The sequence below is a fragment of the Dromaius novaehollandiae genome, chromosome 32, assembly GCF_036370855.1.
Source record: "Dromaius novaehollandiae isolate bDroNov1 chromosome 32, bDroNov1.hap1, whole genome shotgun sequence".
Taxonomy (NCBI): Eukaryota; Metazoa; Chordata; class Aves; order Casuariiformes; family Dromaiidae; genus Dromaius; species Dromaius novaehollandiae.
Genome location: NC_088131.1, coordinates 335,115 through 352,254, shown reverse-complemented (window position 1 = coordinate 352,254; position 17,140 = coordinate 335,115). Strand labels below are relative to the sequence as shown.

Here is a 17,140-nt window from a genome sequence, read left to right as displayed (position 1 = left end):
CAAGGGACACAGAACATGGACACACTAGGGACATGAAAGAGACGTGCAAGAGACGTAGGACACGGACACGCAGGGGACACGCTAGGGATGTAGGACATGAACACGCAAGGGACATACAAGGGACATGCAAGGGGCACAGGACACAGACACGCAGGGGACACGTAGGGGACACACAAGGGACACAGGACATAGACACACAAGGGATGTAGGACATGGACACGCTGGGAGTCTCTGAGGGTATCTAGGAAGTACCTGGGGGGTATTTGGGGGTATGGGAGGGGTATCTGGGGGTATCTGAGGGTACCGGGGAGTCCCTGAGGGCACTTGGGGGGTGTCTGGGGGTATTTGGGGGTCCTGGCGGTACCTGGGGGCTCTTGGGAGTCCCTGAGGGCACCTGGGGGGGTATTTGGGGTACGTGGGGGGTACCTGGGGTAGTTTGGGACTTCCGGAGCTTATCTGGGGGGTACCTGGGGGTCCCTGAGGGTAACCGGGGGCACTGGGGCATCTCTGGGGGTATCTGGGGGGTCCTTGGGGGCAGCAGGGTGTCTCTGGGGGTACTGGGGGGGGGTCTTGGGAGTCCCTGGGGTAACCGGGGGGTGTCGGGGGGCTTCTGCCGCCCAAACAGCCCGGGGGGGGGGCCTGAACTGCCCCCAGCCAGCCTGAACCGGCTCAGACCAGCCTGCGCTGCCCCAAACTGGCCTGAGCTGCCCTGATCAGGCCTGAACCAGCCCCAACTGCTCCAAACTGACCTGAACCGGCCTGAGCTGCCCCAGACTGGTCTGATCTGGCACAAGCTGCCTCAAACCAGCCTGACCTGCCCCAAACCGGCCTTAACTGACCCCGAAAAGGCCCCAGGCTGCCCTGGACTGACCTCAAGCGTGTCCTGGCCTGACCCCGGCTGGCCTGAAGTGACCCAAAAAGGTGTGAAACTGCCCCAAAGTGGCGCCCCGCTGCTCCAAACTCCCCCAAAGTGACCCAAAACGTCCCCAATGCCCCCCAAAGCGCCCCAAAACGTCCCCGAACTGCCGCAGACCATGACCCCCCCCACACTATTGCAGGGGCCCAGGTGTCCGGGGCCCACAAGTGGGGGGGGGGCGGGGACAGCGCAGGGACCCCCTCATTTAGGGGCGTGGCCACAGATGGGGAGGGGGAAAGGGGCGGAGCCAACAGGCTGTCAGGGTCCTCAAGGTCACACTCTCCTTAGGGCCCTGTGGGGCAAATGAGGGGCTGCTGCTCCCCCTTGAGAGGGCCCTGCGGCACCTCCCTTTCAATGACATCAGCAGTGACCCCCCCCTCCTTCTCTCGGGAATAGGGTGAAAAGTATCAATTTTAGGGACATTTCTCAAAAAAAGTGGACAAAAGGGCAGCTGAGGTGGCCGCACCACTGCCTGAAAAGGGCTCGCCCGCCCCTTGGGTGCCTCCCCCGCCCACGGCGGCCATTTTGGGGGGGGCTCCGTTCCCCTCAGCGCTTCCTCCCGTCCCCTCTCCCCTTTTTTCGCCCCTTCTCGCCCCGAATTCACCGCGGTCAGGCAACGCGGCGGACACACCCGGGGCAACATGGCGTCGCCCGAGGAAAAGGCCCCCGCAGCGACTCGCCATAGTGGTGGCCAGCCGTACGGTGACGTCATAAGGAGGCGACGGTGGGAACGCGGGGCCCGGAAGTCGGCCTTCCCGGATGCCTCGGTCTAATCGGGGGGCGGGGAGACCCCCCCGGACGCCTGGGTCCCCTGGGGGGGTGGTTAACGAGGTTCCCCCCCACAGTTAGCTCTGAAGGGACCCAGGCGTCCGGCGCCCCGCTCCCGCCGCTGGCCAGGTGGTGTCACGTGGGGCCAGTCCCGCGCGGGCCGTACCACTGCCACACGGGGTGGGGTGAGAGGCTCAGCCTCATTCCTGGCCCCCCCCCAACACCCCCCTGAATGGGGGGGGTGTCCTCCCCCCCCTTTAACGTCGTGGTCCCGCTTGGCCGGTCCCACCGCGCGGCGTGGGGCTGGGGGGCACCCCCCACCCCCCTCCCCCCGCTCGGGTAGCGGAGTGGTCTCGCCCGGCCGGTCCCACCCCGCGCGATGAGGCTGGGGGGCGCGATCCCTCCCCCCGCGTCCCAATGCGGATGGTTCCGCCCGAGGGGGCGTGGCCGGGAGCGCGGGGCGGGCGGGGGGCGGCTCAGTCTGCTGCGTCGGCTCGGCCTCGCAGCAGCGGGGAGCGGGAGCTGCGCGCCGCCGGCCTCTCCTCAGCGCTCCGGCCCCTCTGCGCGCGGCGCCATGGTCTCCCTGCTCTGCTGCGGGCCCAAGCTGGCCGCCTGCGGCATCGTCCTCAGCGCCTGGGGCGTCATCATGCTGGTGAGGGGGCGCCGTGTGGGGCTGGCGGGGGGGTCGGGGGTCTGGCGGTGTCTGTGGGGCGGGGGGGAGGTTGCGGGGCCTCAGGAGGGCTTTCAGGGGTCTAGGGGGTGTCTGTGGGGCTGAGAGGAGTCTGGGGGGCGTTATGTGGGGCTGGGGGGCTCTCAGGGATCTAAGGGGCTCCATGGGGCACTGCGTGGGGCTGAGGGGGCCCATGGGGCTGGGGGTGTCCATGGGGCACTATGTGGGGCTGGGGGGAGGTTGTGGGGCTGAAGGGGGGGGTCTGTGAGGCGCTTCATGTGGCTGGGAGGGGATCAGTGGGGCTGGAGGGGGGCCCATGGGGCACTACATGGGGCTGGGGGCGGTTATGGGGCTGGGGGGGGTCCATAGGGCACTGTGTGGGGCTGGAAGAGGGATCCGTGGGGCTGGGGGAGGATCTGTGGGGCTGGAGGGGGTCCATAGGGCACTGAGTGGGGCTTGAGGGGGATCCATGGGGCTGTGGGGGGTCCATGGGGCACTGCATGGGGCTGGAAGGGGGAATCCCTGGGGCTGGAAGGGGATCCATGGGGCTGGGGGGGAGTCCATGGGGCACTGTGTGGGGCTGGAAGGGAGATCTGTGGGGCACTGTGTGGGGCTGGGGGGTTCTGTAGGGCACTGCATGGGTCTGGAAGGGGGATCTGTGGGGCTGGGGGGGGTCCATGCGACACTGTGTGGGGCTGGAAGGGAGATCTGTGGGGCTGGGGGAGGGGGGTCCATAGGGCACTGCATGGGGCTGGAAGGGGGATCTGTGGGGCTGGAAGAGGGATCTGTGGGGCTGGGGGGGGTCCATGGGACACTGTGTGGGGCTGGGGGGGGTCCATGGGGCACTGTGTGGGGCTGGAAGGGAGATCTGTGGGGCTGGGGGAGGGGGGTCCATAGGGCACTGCATGGGGCTGGAAGGGGGATCTGTGGGGCTGGAAGAGGGATCTGTGGGGCTGGGGGGGGTCCATGGGACACTGTGTGGGGCTGGGGGGGGTCATGGGGCACTGTGTGGGGCTGGAAGGTGGATCCATGGGGCTGGGGGGGGTCTCCTCCAGCTGCCTCCCCCCCAATTTGGGGTGATGTGGGGCAGAACCCCCCCCTACAGCCCCACTTCCCCCCTGCCCCACTTCCCCCCCCCAGCCCCCACTTCCCCCTCAGGCGCCTGTGCGTCACCCGCCCGGCGCTGTCCCTCGCCGGCCGCCCCGGGGTGGCTCCAGCCGGTGCCCGGCGGCCTGTTGCCCGTAAACAGGCGGACACGGGTGACACCCGGGGTGGCACACGGTGCTGTACATTGTCCCCCCCCCGTCCCCCCCCCGCAGGTGCTGCTGGGCATCTTCTTCAACGTGCACTCGGCCGTGCTCATCGAGGACGTGCCCTTCACCGACGACGACTTCAAGGAGTGAGGGCTGCTTTTGGGGGGGGCACGGCTTTTTGGGGGGGAACACGGCTATTTTGGGGGGGGGGGAAATGGGGCTGGAGCCTGCTGGGTTTTGGGCAGGGAATGGGGTTGCGGGTGGGCATGTTTTTGGGGGGGGGGGGAAGCGGGGGGGGGCTTGGGTTTTTGGGGTGGGAGATGATGGGGGGGAGCATGAGCCATATCTGAGCCCCCTTTTTTGGGGGGGGGGGGATGGGGTCAAGCCCCTTTTTTTGGGATGGGGGACAGGGTCGGGCCCTTGTTTTTTGGGGGGAATGGGGTCGAGCCCTGTTTGGGGGGAATGGGTCAGGCCCCTTTTTGGGGGGGGGATGGGGGGCGAGGTCGAGCCTCTTTCTTTTGGGGATGGGGGGCAGGGTCGAGCCCCGTTTTTGGGGATGGCGTCAGGCCCCTTTTTTGGGAGGGGATGGGGTTGACCCCTCTTTTTTGGGGGGGCTGGGGTCGAGCCCTGTTTTATGGGGGGATGGGGTCCAGCCCCTATTTTTGGGGGACGGGGTAAGGGGCTGAGCCCCATTTTTGGGGACAGGGAACAGGCTCGAGTCCCGTTCCTGCTGCCCGTCTGGAAGAAAAACGGGGTTGAACCCTGTTTTTATGAGCAGGGACTGAGTCAACCCCCATTTTTTGGGGGGCGGGGGGGAAGAAGTGCCACGGGGAGGGGGAGGTCCTGACAGGCAGACTGACCGCGTCCCCCCCCTCTGCCCCGCAGCGGCCCGGAGAAGATCTACCGCCTGTACGAGCAGGTCAGCTACAACTGCTTCATCGCCGCCGGCCTCTACGTGCTGCTCGGCGGCTTCTCCTTCTGCCAGGTCCGGCTCAACAAGCGCAAGGAGTACATGGTCCGCTAGACGGGGGGGCCACCGTCCCCCCCCCTTATTTATTACCCCCTGGGGGCCTGTCACACCCCCCAGGGCCTGCCACACCCTCCTGTTTCCCAACCCCCCTTCCCCCCCCCCCCCCCCCCCAAACCATGCTGTTTTCCCCAAATTCTCTTTTTTTCCCCCCCGGACCCCCATCACAACGTTTTCCTTTTGGATTTTGGGGAGGGGGTGCAGGCTGGGAGCTGCCCTCCCCCCTCTTTATGGACCAATTTCTCTAATAAAGCGCGTTGACGCCCAATGACGTCGGGGTGTTTTTTAGGGGGGAAAAGGGGCTGATTTAAAATCTGAAAACCTGATTTAAAAGGGGCCGATTTAAAACCTACCGCCGGGGGAGGAGTTAAGACCATAGAGCGCAGCGCAGAGCGGTCCGCAGGCGGGGAAGAGGAAGTGCCCCCGCCGCCTGCGACGATAGAGCGGAGGGGGCGGGGCCTGGCGGGCGGAGGGGGCGGGTTTACCATAGAGCGGTGCGGCCCGCGCGGGCCGCACCATAGAGGCGCGCGGGGCGGTGGGGGGGGGGTAGAGTGTCCCCGCCGGTAACACCGGCGAGCCGGCCCGTGCGGGCCGCGCCGCCACCATAGAGGAGCCGGGGCAGGAGCGGCGGCGGCGGCGGCTGGAGGGGCCGGGGGCGGGAGCCATGACGTCAGCGTCCACCAAGGTGGGGGAGGGGCCGCGCCCGGTACCGGCGGGGGGCGGGGGGGATGTTCCGGTTCCGGTGGGGCAGTTCTGGGGCCGGGGTGGGCGGTTCCGGTCCCGGTTTGGGGATGGGAGTGGGGTTCCGGTCCCAGTGGGGCCATGTGGGTCTTACTGGGGCGGTTCTGGTCCCGGTTCTGGTCCCAGTGGGGCCATCTGGGTCTTACTGGGGCGGTTCTGGTCCCAGTTCTGCTCCCAGTGGGATGATCTGGGTCTTACTGGGGCGGTTCTGGTCCCAGTGGAGCAGTTTCAGTCCCAGTTCTGGTCCCACTCAGTGGTTCTAGTCCCGGTTCTGGTCCCGGTGGGGCAATTTGGGTGTTACTGGGGAGGTTCTGCTCCCAGTTCTGGTCCCAATAGGATGATATGGGCTTTACTGGGGCGGTTCTGGTCCCAGGTCTGGCCTGTGGTGTGAATTAGGTTTTACCGGGCTGGTCCCCACCCAGTTCTGGTCCCGGTTCTGGTCCCATGGGGCCATCTGGGTTTTGCTGGGATGGTTCTGCCCCCAGTTCTGGTCCCAGTAGGGTGAGTTGGGTGTTACTGGGGAGGTTCTACTCCCAGTTCTGGTCTCAGTAGGGTGAGTTGGGTGTTACTGGGGAGGTTCTGCTCCCAGTTCTGCTCCCAGTAGGGTGAGTTGGGTGTTACTGGGGAGGTTCTGCTCCCCGTTCTGGTCCCAGTAGGGTGAGTTGGGTGTTACTGGGGGGGTTCTGCTTCCCGTTCTGGTCCCAGTAGGGTGAGTTGGGTGTTACTGGGGAGGTTCTGCTCCCAGTTCTGCTCCCAGTAGGGTGAGTTGGGTGTTACTGGGGGGTTCTGCTCCCAGTTCTGCTCCCAGTAGGGCGAGCTGAGTTTCACGGTGATGGTTCTGCTCCCAGTTCTGCTCCCACAGGACAGTTCTCCTCCCAGTTGCGGTCCGCGGGGCGATTTGGGTTTTCCCGGGGTGTTCTGGTCCCGCGGGGTGATCCCGGTGCCGGTGCCGGTCCTGGTGTCGGTGCCGGTGCCGGTTCCGGCCCCGCTACCCGCCGGCTCCCCGCAGGTCGGCGAGATCTTCTCGGCCGCCGGCGCCGCCTTCACCAAGCTGGGGGAGCTGACGATGCAGCTGCACCCCGTGTCTGACTCCTCCCCGGCCGGGTGAGTGCGCGGGGGGGGCCTTGGGGGGCCGGGGGGGTCGCTATGGGGCGGGGGGGCGTCGCTGTGGGGCCGGGGGGTTGCTGTGGGGTCCTGGAGGTCCTCGTGGGGTCTGTGGTGTCCCCGTGGGGGCTGTGGTATCTCTTGGGGTTCGTGGAGGTCTCCATGGGGTCCCCAATGAGGTCACCGGGGTCCCCCATGAGGTCACCAGGGTCCCCACAGGGTCATGGGGGTCACTATGGGGTCGCAGGTGTCCCTATGGGGTCATGGGGGTCCTCGTGGGGTCTGTGGTGTCCCCATGGGGGCTGTGGTATCTCTATGGGGTTCGTGGGGGTCTCCATGGGGTCCCCAATGGGGTCACCAGGGTCCCCAATGAGGTCACCAGGGTCCCCACAGGGTCATGGGGGTCACTATGGGGTCAGAGATGTCCCTATGGGGTCGTGGGGGTCCCCATGGGGTCTGTGGTGTCCCCATGGGGGCTGTGGTATCTCTATGGGGTTCGTGAGGGTCTCCATGGGGTCCCCAATGAGGTCACCGGGGTCCCCAATGAGGTCACCAGGGTCCCCACAGGGTCATGGGGGTCACTACGGGGTCAGAGGTGTCCCTACGGGGTCATGGGGGTCCTCGTGGGGTCTGTGGTGTCCCCATGGGGGCTGTGGTATCTCTATGGGGTTCGTGGGGGTCTCCATGGGGTCCCCAATGAGGTCACTGGGGTCCCCAATGAGGTCACCAGGGTCCCCACAGGGTCATGAGGGTCACTATGGGGTCGCAGGTGTCCCTATGGGGTCGTGGGGGTCCTCGTGGGGTCTGTGGTGTCCCCATGGGGGCTGTGGTATCTCTATGGGGCTCATGGGGGTCTCCATGGGGTCCCCAATGGGGTCCCCACAGGGTCATGAGGGTCACTATGGGGTCGCAGGTGTCCCTATGGGGTCCTGGAGGTCCTCATGGGGTCTGTGGTGTCCCCATGGGGGCTGTGGTATCTCTATGGGGTTCGTGAGGGTCTCCATGGGGTCCCCAATGAGGTCACCGGGGTCCCCACAGGGTCATGGGGGTCACTATGGGGTCAGAGGTGTCCCTATGGGGTCGTGGGGGTCCCCATGGGGTCTATGGGGTCCCCAGGAGGGCTGTGGGGCGCCTATGGGGTCACCAGGGTCCCCATGGGGTCCCTGGGGGGCCCCTGGAGCAGGGGGACAGGCAGGAGGGGCCCTTGGGGGGGCCGTGGGGCAGGATTAGGGGCAGGAGGGGACCCCGGGGGGACTCTGGGGCCAGGTTAGGGGCAGGAAGACACCCCAGTGGTGCTGTGGGGCAGGAGGGGACCCCAGGGGACGCCGTGGGGCAGGAGGGGACCCTGGAGGAGACCGTGGGGCAGGTCTAGGGACAGGAGGGGACCCTAGAGGAGACCGTGGGGCAGAAGTGAATGCCAGAAGGGACCGTGGGGCAGGTCTAGGGACAGGAGGGGACCCCAGGAGCGCCGTGGGGCAGGCTGAGGGGCAGGAGGGCACCCTGGGGGACACCGTGGGGCAGGAGGGGACCCCAGGGGACGCTGTGGGGCAGGAGCAGGGGCAGGAGGGGACCCTGGAGGAGACCGTGGGGCAGGAGTGAACGCCAGAAGGGACCGTGGGGCAGGTCTAGGGACAGGAGGGGACCCCGGGAGCGCCGTGGGGCAGGCTGAGGGGCAGGAGGGGACCCCAATGGTGCCATGGGGCAGGAGGGCACCCGGGGGGACACCGTGGGGCAGGAGCAGGGGCAGGAGGGGACCCTGGAGGGGACCGTGGGGCAGGAGTGAACGCCAGAGGGGACCGTGGGGCAGGTCTAGGGACAGGAGGGGACTCCAGGAGCGCCGTGGGGCAGGCTGAGGGGCAGGAGGGCACCCTGGGGGACACTGTGGGGCAGGAGGGGACCCGGGGGGACGCCGTGGGGCAGGAGCAGGGGCAGGAGGGGACCGTGGGGCAGGAGTGAACGCCAGAGGGGACCGTGGGGCAGGTCTAGGGACAGGAGGGGACTCCAGGAGCGCCGTGGGGCAGGCTGGGGGGCAGGAGGGGACCCCTGGTGGTGCCGTGGGGCAGGAGGGGACCCTGGGGGACGCTGTGGGGCAGCAGGGCACCCCGGGGGATGCCGTGGGGCAGGATTAGGGACAGGAGGGGACTGTGGAGGGGACCATGGGGCAGGTCTAGGGACAGGAGGGGACCCCGGGAGCGCCGTGGGGCAGGCTGAGGGGCAGGAGGGGACCCCGGGGGACGCCGTGGGGCAGGAGGGGACCCCGGGGGACGCCGTGGGGCAGGAGGGGGTGCCCTGACCCTGCCGGCCCCCCCCCAGGGCCAAGTGGACGGAGACGGAGATCGAGATGCTCCGGGCCTCGGTGAAGCGCTTCTGCGAGGACCTGAACCGCATCAGCGCCCTCATCAAGGACCGCACGGTGTAAGGGGGGGCCGGGGGGGCGCTTCGGGGGGGGGGGGCCGGCACCCCACGCCCCCCCAGCCCCCCAAACTCACCCCCCGCCTTGTCCCCCCCCCCCGCAGGGCGCAGATCAAGGCGACGGCGAAGCGCAAGGCCTACGAGGACAGCGGGGTGCCGCTGCCCGCCGACTCGCCCAAGAAGGGGCCCCGCAAAAGCGGGGGCCCCCCCGCCGCCCCCCCCGCCGCCCCCGCCCCGGGGGGGGCCCTGCCCGACCCCCCCGGCCCCCCCTTGAAGAAGCAGAAGATTTCAGGTGAGTGGCCTCTTTTTTGGGGGGGGGTTTGGTCTCCCCCAAAGGCTTCAAGCCTCACCTGGGTTTTGTGGCCCCCCCCCTTGGGGTCCCCAACTCCTTCCTGACCCCCCCTTTTCATCCCTGGGGTCCCCAAATCCCCCCCCCAGGGTCCCTGTGTCACCCCGGGGTCCCCATCTCTTCTCTGAGACCCCCCTTTCATACCCTGGGGTGTCCTCGGGTCACCCTGGGGTCCCCACGTCACCCCTGGGGTGTCCCTGACCCCCTCTGGGGTCCCCATCTCCCCCCAGCACCCCCCTTTTACCGCTGGGGTGTCCCCCAAGGTCCCCGTGTCCCCTCTGGAGTCCCCGTGTCACCCCGGGGTCCTCCTGGCCCATCTCCTCCCTGACACCCCCCCCCTTTATCCATAGGGTCCCCAAAGTCCCCCCCTGGGGTCCCCATGTCACCTCTGGGTCCCCAGACCCCCCTTTCATCCATGGGGTCCCCGTGTCACCCCTGGGGTCCTCCTGACCCCCCCAGGGTCCCCATCTCCCCCCTGACACCCCCTTTTTATCCCTGGGGTGTCCCCACGTCACTTCCGGGGTCCCCTGGACCCCCCGTCTTTAGCTCAGGTCCTCCCTGAAGCCCCGCAGGAGCCCCCCAGCCCCCCCATAACCCCCCCCAATCCCCCCCCCCCCCATTTTCTGACCCCGTTTCGGTGCCCCCCCCCCCCAGACGTCACCCTGAGCGCCCTCAACGACTCGGACGCCAACAGCGACCTCGTGGACATCGAGGGGCTCGGCGAGACCCCCCCCGCCAAGAAGCTCAACTTCGACCAGGGTATGGCCCTGCCGGGGGGGCCGCGGGGGGGCGGGGGTGACACGGGGGGGGACCGTCCCGTCCCCCCCCCGCCGCCGGCCGCTCTCGTCATCTCTCTCCCTCTTTCAGACAGCCTGAACCTCGACTCGGGGCTGCTCATCACCTCCGGAGACCTGCCCCTGCTGTCCCGCTGACCCCCCCGGACCCCCCCGCAACCCCCCCGGGGCCCCCAATCGCCCTGGGGACCCCCAGAGTGCCCCTGCTGTCCCGCTGACCCCCCCGGACCCCCCCGCGACCCCCCCGGGGCCCCCAATCGCCCTGGGGACCCCCAGAGTGCCCCTGCTGTCCCGCTGACCCCCCCGGACCCCCCCGCGACCCCCCCGGGGCCCCCAATCGCCCTGGGGACCCCCAGAGTGCCCCTGCTGTCCCGCTGACCCCCCCGCGACCCCCCCGCGACCCCCCCGGGGCCCCCAGTTGCCCTGGGGACCCCCAGAGTGCCCTTACTGTCCCACTGACCCCCCCGGGACCCCCCCAGGGCCCCCCAATCACCCTGGGACCCCCCAGGACCCCCCAGGGCCACCCTGGGGACCCCCAGAGCCTCCAGTGACCCCCAGACCCCCCCCCGCTCTCCCCTGACCCCCAGCCCCCCCCGAGATGTCCCCTCGTGTCCCCTCAGACCCTCCTGGCACCACTGGGTGTCCCCAGCCCTGTCCCTGGTCACCCCATGTCCCGTCCCCCCCCCAGCCCCCTCCCGGACTCCTGGGCCCCCCCCAGACCCTCCCTGGTCTCACGTGGGGGGACAGGAGAGGGGACCTCTGCGTGTCCCCTGTCGTGTGTCCCCTGTCCCCCGTGTCCCCCCCGTGTCCCCCCCCCAGGTTTACTCAGCTCAATAAAAGGTCCGGGGCCCCCCCGGCGTTTCGGTGGCACCGCCTGCTCCTTCGGTGCGTGTTGGGGACAGGGGGGGCCCCTTGTCCCCAGGGCTGGGGGGGGGGGGCGGGGGGCAAGCCAGGACCGTCCCCACCCCGGCCCCCCGTGTCCCCTGTCCCCCCCTTTCTCCAACTGGTGCCCCCCCATGTCCCCTGTGCCCTTATGTCCCTTCTAACTAGGGTCCTTCTCCCCATGTCCCCTGTCCCCTCTGATGTCCCCTGTCCCCCCATGTCCCTTCTAACCAGCATCCTTGTGTCCCCTGTGTCCCCATGTGCCCTCCAACCAGACTCCCCATGTCCCCTGTCCCCCCATGTCCCCTCTAACCAGTGTCCTTGTGTCCCCTGTGTCCCCATGTGCCCTCCAACCAGACTCCCCATGTCCCCTGTCCCCCCATGTCCCCTCTAACCAGTGTCCTTGTGTCCCCTGTGTCCCCATGTCCCCTCCAACCAGGGTCCCCATGTCCCCTGTGTCCCCTGTCCCCCTGTGTCCCCTCTAACCAGCGTCCCTGTGTCCCCATGTCCCTTCTAGCAGCGTCCCTGTGTCCCCCATGTCACCATGTTCTCTCTAACCAGTGTCCCCATGTCCCCGTGTCCCCTCTAACCAGGGTCCCCATGTTCCCTGTGTCCCCTGTCCCCCTGTGTCCCCTCTAACCAGCATCCCTGTGTCCCCATGTCCCTTCTAGCAGCGTCCCTTTGTCCTCATGTCCTTTCTAGCTGTGTCCCTGTGTTGCCATGTCCCCTCTAACCAGCGTCCCTGTGTCCCCTATGTCCCCATGTCCCTTCTAGCAGCGTCCCTGTGTCCCCCGTGTCCCCACGTCCCCTCTAACCACCATCCCTGTGTCCCCCGTGTCCCCTCTCAGCAGCACCCCTGTCCCCCATGTCCCCTCTAAACACCGTCTCTGTGTCCCTCGTCCCCTCTAAGCCCCCTCGCCCTCCCCTGTCCCCCCCAGTGTCCCCGTCCCCTCCAGCCGCCGTCCCCGCGTGTCCCCCCCCCCGCGTCCCCGCGGCCGCCCGTCTGCACCAGAGCAGCGGGGGGGGGGGGGGGGGCAGAGGCCGGTGCGGGGCCGCTAGTTGGCGAGTGGGGCCCCCCCGGCTCCCCCCCCCCCCCCCGGTGCCGGTGTCCCCCCCGGTGTCCCCCGGCGTCCCCCCCGGCGCCGCGGCGTGCCCGGCCCTCGCCGTAACACCACACGATGGTTTGGGCCCTCCAGACTCTCGCAAACCATGATGTGCTGCTGGGGCGGGGGCCGGCGGGGGGGGGGACGCAGCCCGGCCGGGGGGGGGACACGGCCGGGGTCCCTGGCGGCGGGGGGGGGGGGGGGGACACGGCCGGGGTCCCTGGTGGCGGGGGGGGGGGGGACACGGCCGGGGTCCCTGGTGGCGGGGGGGGGGGGACACGGCCGGGGTCCCTGGCGGCGGGGGGGGGGGGGGGACACGGCCGGGGTCCCCGGCGGCGGGGGGGGGGGGACACGGCCGGGGTCCCTGGTGGCGGGGGGGGATGTGTCCGACGTCCCCGGCAGCGGTGGGGGGGGGTACCTGGCCGGGGGGGGGGGCCCCATCCGATGTCCCCGGGGTGGGGGGGGGCCCGTCCAGGTTGGGGGGGCCCCATCCGATGTCCCCAGGGTGGGGGGGCCCCATCCGATGTCCCCAGCATGGCGGGGACCCCTCTGCCCCCCCCCGCATCCCCCCACCCTGTATTTGGGGTGCTTGGGGGGGGGGAGGGACCCTTGCGACCCCCCCCCAGCCGCCGCCGGGACCTCGCAGCCGCCGGGTGAGTCTGCGGGGGGGGGGGGGGGGCCGACACGCAGCACACGCCTGCACACGCGTGTGCGCCCGGGGAAATCTGCCCGGCAACACGCCTGCACACGCGTGTGCGCAGCCGCCACCCCTGCAGTGGGGGGGGGATTTTGGGGGGGGGGATTTGGGGGTGCCTTAGGGGTCAGGGTGCCCCTGGGGGGGTGCATAGGGCGTGGGGGGTCCTCTCCAGCCTCCCCCCACCCTTGGGTGCCCTGAGGGGGGGTCCTATGGGGCGGTGAATGGGGGGGGTTGGCATGGGGGGGTGCCCTGAGGGGGGTATTTGGGGATGGGGGGGGTCCCCGTAGCCCCCACCCCACCCTTGGGTGTCCCTGCAATGGGTGGGGGGTGTCAGGGGGGTTGGGGGGGTTTGGAGGCGTCCTGGGGCCGCTTTGGGGGTTGGGGGGGTTGGGCACCCCCCCGGGGGGGGGATTTTGGGGTGGGGGGGTCCCCTGGCCCCCCCCTTGTGCCCCATTTCCAGGGGTTTCCCGCAGGGATGGGGGGGGCAGCGGGAGGGGGGTTATTAGGGGCGGGGGGGGCCGGGGACACCCGTGGGGGCACCCTCAGGGTGGGGGCACTTTTGGGGTGCCCTGGAGGGGGGCAAGTGATCCGGGGGGGCCCCCAAGCCCTCCGCGACCCCCCATTCCCCCCCGTTCGGGCCCGGCCGTGTCCCTCGTCCGGGTGGCTCCGGGCCGGGGGGGGTGGGGGGGATTTGGGGCGGGTGGGGGGGCAGATTGGGGGCGGGGGGGGGTCCTTGGGGCAGGGGGGGGCCCCCCAAAACCCCGCTGGGGCCGCCGGGGCGGCCGCACCCAGCCGCAAAATGGAGGCCGCGGCCTTGCGGGGGGGTGACGCAGGCAGGGAAATGGCGCCGCGGGGCCCCCCCGGCCCCCCCTCCCCGCTCTGGGGACGGGACCCCCCCGCCCCGGCCATGGGGACCCCCCCAGGACCCCCCCGGCACCCCCCAGGCCCTTGGGGGGGGAAATTTTGGGGATTCCCCCCCCCAGCTGGGGTGGGGGAGCAGCTGGACCCCCCCCCAAATCACCCCCTGTTGCCCCCCCCGTAATGACCCCCCCATCCGCACTCTGCTAACGAGGGCGGCTCGTTAAGCCGGGGGGGGCTAACGGTGGTCCCGGGGGGGTCGCGGCACCCCTAAAGCCTGGCCAAGGTGGGGGGAATTGCCCCAAATTTGCCCCCCCCCCATAAGGGGGTTAATGGGGGGGGCACAAGTGCTTGGGGGGGTCCCCAAAGCGGCGGCGGGGGGGGGTTCGTTAGGGCCTTGCCGCTGACGAGGCCGGGGGGGGTGACGCTGGAGCCGGGGAAGGAAGGGGGGGTTTTTTGGGGTGCTCCCCCCCCCAAAAGCACCCACTTACCTGCCCCCCCGTCCCGGGGGGGGCCCAGAGGGCGGCTGGTGTGCGGGGGGGGGTCCGTCCGTCCGTCCGTCCGTCCGTCCCCGCTTTCGGTCGCTCTCGGCCAGGCCAGGCGCCTCCCTCCCCCCCCCAAAGAAAAGCCCCCCCCAAATCAGGGCAGCGCCCCCCCCCCTCCGAAAAGCGCAGAAACGCCCCAAAACGGGCCAATTCGGGGCAAAAAACGGCCCTTTCCGCCCCTCCGAGCGGGCCGGGCCCCCCCCGCCATCCCGCTGCCCCCGCTCCGGGGGGGGATTTACCCCCTCCAGGGTCCCCCCAGTATTTGGGGGGGGTCCGACCACGCAGGGGCGAGGGGGGGCCGTTGGGGCACCCACCGAAATGCCCCCCCGCCGCCTAGGCCCGGCCTTGAGCGGGTGGGGCGGTTAAGGGGGGGGCGCCCGATTTTGGGGCCAGAAAAGGGAGATTTGGGGTTCGGGGAGGGGGGTAAATCCCCCCCCTTAAAAAAAATCCCCCCCCTAAAAAAGATCCCCCCTTGCTCCAGGGCGGATATGGGGGGGGTCCCTAAAGGCCCCCGCCCCCCCTCCAAAAGAGGGGGGTCCCCAGGGCGGGGGGGCCCCAAAGGGGGTGCGGGAGGGAGGGGGGGGCGGCGAGGAAGACGAGGGGGGGCCGGGCGGGAGGAAGGCGAAGGCCGCCGGCGGCAGCCGCCCGAAACGTGGCTCCCTTCCCTGCGGCGCAACTTTCCGCACGGCCCCGGCCCCCCCCCGGGGGGGCGGAAAAATCCCCCAAAATTTGGGGGGGGGCCCCGGGCGCCGCCCTTCCCGCCCCCCCGTTTTGGGGGCTCCCGGCTTTTTGGGGCGCCCGGGAAAAATTATCGAAGCCGCCGCCCCCCCCCCAAAACGCCTTCCCCACGGCGGGGCCTCGCTCGTGTGCCCCCCCCCGGCTTTGAGCCCCCCCCAACCCCCCCCAAATCCCCCCCTCCAGCCCCCCAACCTGCACCCTCATATTTGCCCCCCCCCTTGGACCCCCTTTTGCCCCCCCCCCACTTTGGCTGGGCCTTGCCCCCCCCCTCCAGCCCCCTGCCCCCCCCCTTTGTGGGGGCACCCCAGGGTGCTGGTGGCACTGGGGGGGGGGTCCCTTCTTCACCCCCCCCCCCCCCAAAAAAAAGGGCTGCTCGAATCTGCCGCCGGCGAGCGGCTGCTGCCTTTACCCGGCCGCGGGGGCGGACGGACGGACGGACGGACGGACGCCCTTCCTGCCCCCCCCCGAAAAAAGCCCGCCAAATTCCTCTCCCCCCCCCCCGCCACCGGGGGCCCAGGCGTCCTGCGCCCCTTAACCCCCCCCCGGGAAATGAGGCATCCTGCCCCCCCCCCGCCAAGGGGCCCAGGCGTCCTGCACCCCTTAACCCCCCCCCGGGAAATGAGGCACCCTGCCCCCCCCGACCAAGGGGCCCAGGCGTCCTGCGCCCCTTAACCCCCCCCCGGGAAATGAGGCATCCTGCCCCCCCCCCGAAAAAAGCCCGCCAAATTCCCCCCCCCCCGCCACCCGCTGCCACCGGGGGCCCAGGCGTCCTGCGCCCCTTAACCCCCCCCCCCGGGAAATGAGGCATCCTGCCCCCCCCCGCCAAGGGGCCCAGGCGTCCTGCACCCCTTAACCCCCCCTGAAATGAGGCATCTTGCCCCCCCCCCCCCCAAAGGGGCCCAGGCGTCCGGCTCCCTCCCGCCTGTCAATCACCCCCTCCGCACGGGCAAAGGTCAAAGGGCAAATCCCCCCCCCCCGCCCGGACGCCTGGGCCCCATGCTGCCTCCGGTGCCGCCCCCCCCCCCCCAAAAAAAGAGGAGCCGCAGCTGGATTTGGGGCCCGTTTTTATTAATTAACCTTTAAAAATAATTACCGGGGGGGGGGAGCGCTGGGGCCCCCAAAACCGGGGGGTTTCGGGGGGGGGTCATGGCTGCCCCCCCCAAATCCATCCTGCCCCCCCGGGATACATTGGGGGGAAGGATTTAGGGGACCCCCGGGGTTTGGGGGGGGCTGGGTTTTGGGGTGAGATCCCTGGGTTTTGGGGCCACAAGGATTTGGGGGGGGTCCCCTGAGTTGGGGGGGGCTAAACCAGGGTTATGGGGAGCCCTCGGGGAGATGGGGGGGGCCCATGGATCCTGGGGGGGCTCCTGGGGTATGGGGGGACCCTGGGATACCAGGGAACCCTATGGATACGGGGGGGGCCCTATGGATATTGGGGGGCTCCGAGGATATGGGGGGGCCCCACGGATACTGGGGGGGGCCCTGGGTTTTGGGGGGAGCCCTGGGATATGGGGGGCTCCTGGGGTATTGGGGGGCCCCACGGATATGGGGGGGCCCCCAGGGATTTGGGGTCCCCCCACCCCAGACAGAGCCTTTATTTGGGGGTTGCCCTGGGGGGGGCTACAGGGACTGGGAGCACTGGGGACACTGGGAGGCACTGGGGGGGGTCTGGGGACACCTGGGGGCCACTGGGGGGGGTCCAGGGTCACCTGGGGGCACTGGGGGGGCACTGGGAAGCACTGGCGGGGTCCGGGGACACTTGGGGGCCTGGGGGACACTGGGGGGGTCCAGAGACACTGGGGGGCACTGGGAGGCACTGGAGGGGGGGTCTGGGACACTTGGTGGCCTGGGGGACACTGGGGGGAACTGGGGGGGGGGGTCCAGAGACACTGGGAGGCACTGGGAGGCACTGGGAAGACCCCAGTGTCTGGGGGGGGCAGAGCCCTGGGGCCAGTTTGGGACTGGGGGGGGCTTTGGCTCGGGGTCAGTCTGGGGGGGGGGGCACGAGGGTCCATGGGGGTCTGTGCCGGTGGCGGTGGCGGTGTTGGTGGCGGTGTTGGTAGCGGTGTTGGCGGTGGTGTTGGTGCTGTTGCCAGTGTTGGTAGCGGTGTTGGTGTTGGTGCCAGTGCCAGTAGCGGTGTTGGTAGCGGTGTTGGTGGCGGTGTTGGCAGTGCCGGTAGCGGGGTTGGCTGCGGTGTTGGCGGCTGTGCCGGTGCCGGTAGCGGTGTTGGCGGCAGTGTTGGCAGCGGTGCCGGTGCCGGTAGCGGTGTGGGTGGCGGTACC

The 17,140-nt window shown here is 69.9% G+C and overlaps 2 protein-coding genes across 4 annotated transcripts; both read left to right on the top strand.

Moving 5' to 3' along the window:
* Positions 1 to 2,131: 2,131 nt before the first annotated feature.
* Positions 2,132 to 4,902, top strand: RNASEK (ribonuclease K). The gene is made up of 3 exons (XM_064501074.1): positions 2,132 to 2,336; positions 3,674 to 3,753; positions 4,493 to 4,902. The coding sequence occupies exons 1-3, from the start codon at positions 2,259 to 2,261 to the stop codon at positions 4,629 to 4,631; spliced, it is 297 nt and encodes a 98-aa protein (XP_064357144.1). The 5' UTR covers positions 2,132 to 2,258; the 3' UTR covers positions 4,632 to 4,902.
* Positions 4,903 to 5,104: 202 nt separating this feature from the next.
* Positions 5,105 to 10,904, top strand: C32H17orf49 (chromosome 32 C17orf49 homolog). 3 transcript variants are annotated; one of them, XM_064501071.1, is made up of 6 exons: positions 5,116 to 5,319; positions 6,385 to 6,479; positions 8,793 to 8,894; positions 8,996 to 9,183; positions 9,895 to 9,999; positions 10,108 to 10,904. In XM_064501071.1, exons 1-6 carry the CDS (start codon positions 5,299 to 5,301, stop codon positions 10,170 to 10,172), a joined length of 576 nt encoding a protein of 191 aa, XP_064357141.1. In that variant the 5' UTR covers positions 5,116 to 5,298; the 3' UTR covers positions 10,173 to 10,904. The 3 variants fall into 3 exon arrangements, with proteins under 3 accessions (XP_064357143.1, XP_064357141.1, XP_064357142.1); XM_064501072.1 differs by having other exon boundaries at positions 5,117 to 5,319; positions 10,112 to 10,904; XM_064501073.1 differs by lacking the exon at positions 8,793 to 8,894 and having other exon boundaries at positions 5,105 to 5,319.
* Positions 10,905 to 17,140: the final 6,236 nt, after the last annotated feature.

Excerpts from the sequence above, each read along its gene's own strand:
- RNASEK (XM_064501074.1), top strand. The coding sequence starts at position 2,259 with ATGGTCTCCCTGCTCTGCTGCGGGCCCAAGCTGGCCGCCTGCGGCATC. Across the intron at positions 2,337-3,673 it reads CCTGGGGCGTCATCATGCTG|GTGCTGCTGGGCATCTTCTT; the intron begins GTGAGGGGGCGC and ends CCCCCCCCGCAG. Across the intron at positions 3,754-4,492 it reads ACCGACGACGACTTCAAGGA|CGGCCCGGAGAAGATCTACC; the intron begins GTGAGGGCTGCT and ends TCTGCCCCGCAG.
- C32H17orf49 (XM_064501071.1), top strand. The coding sequence starts at position 5,299 with ATGACGTCAGCGTCCACCAAG. Across the intron at positions 6,480-8,792 it reads TCTGACTCCTCCCCGGCCGG|GGCCAAGTGGACGGAGACGG; the intron begins GTGAGTGCGCGG and ends GCCCCCCCCCAG. Across the intron at positions 9,184-9,894 it reads GAAGAAGCAGAAGATTTCAG|ACGTCACCCTGAGCGCCCTC; the intron begins GTGAGTGGCCTC and ends CCCCCCCCCCAG.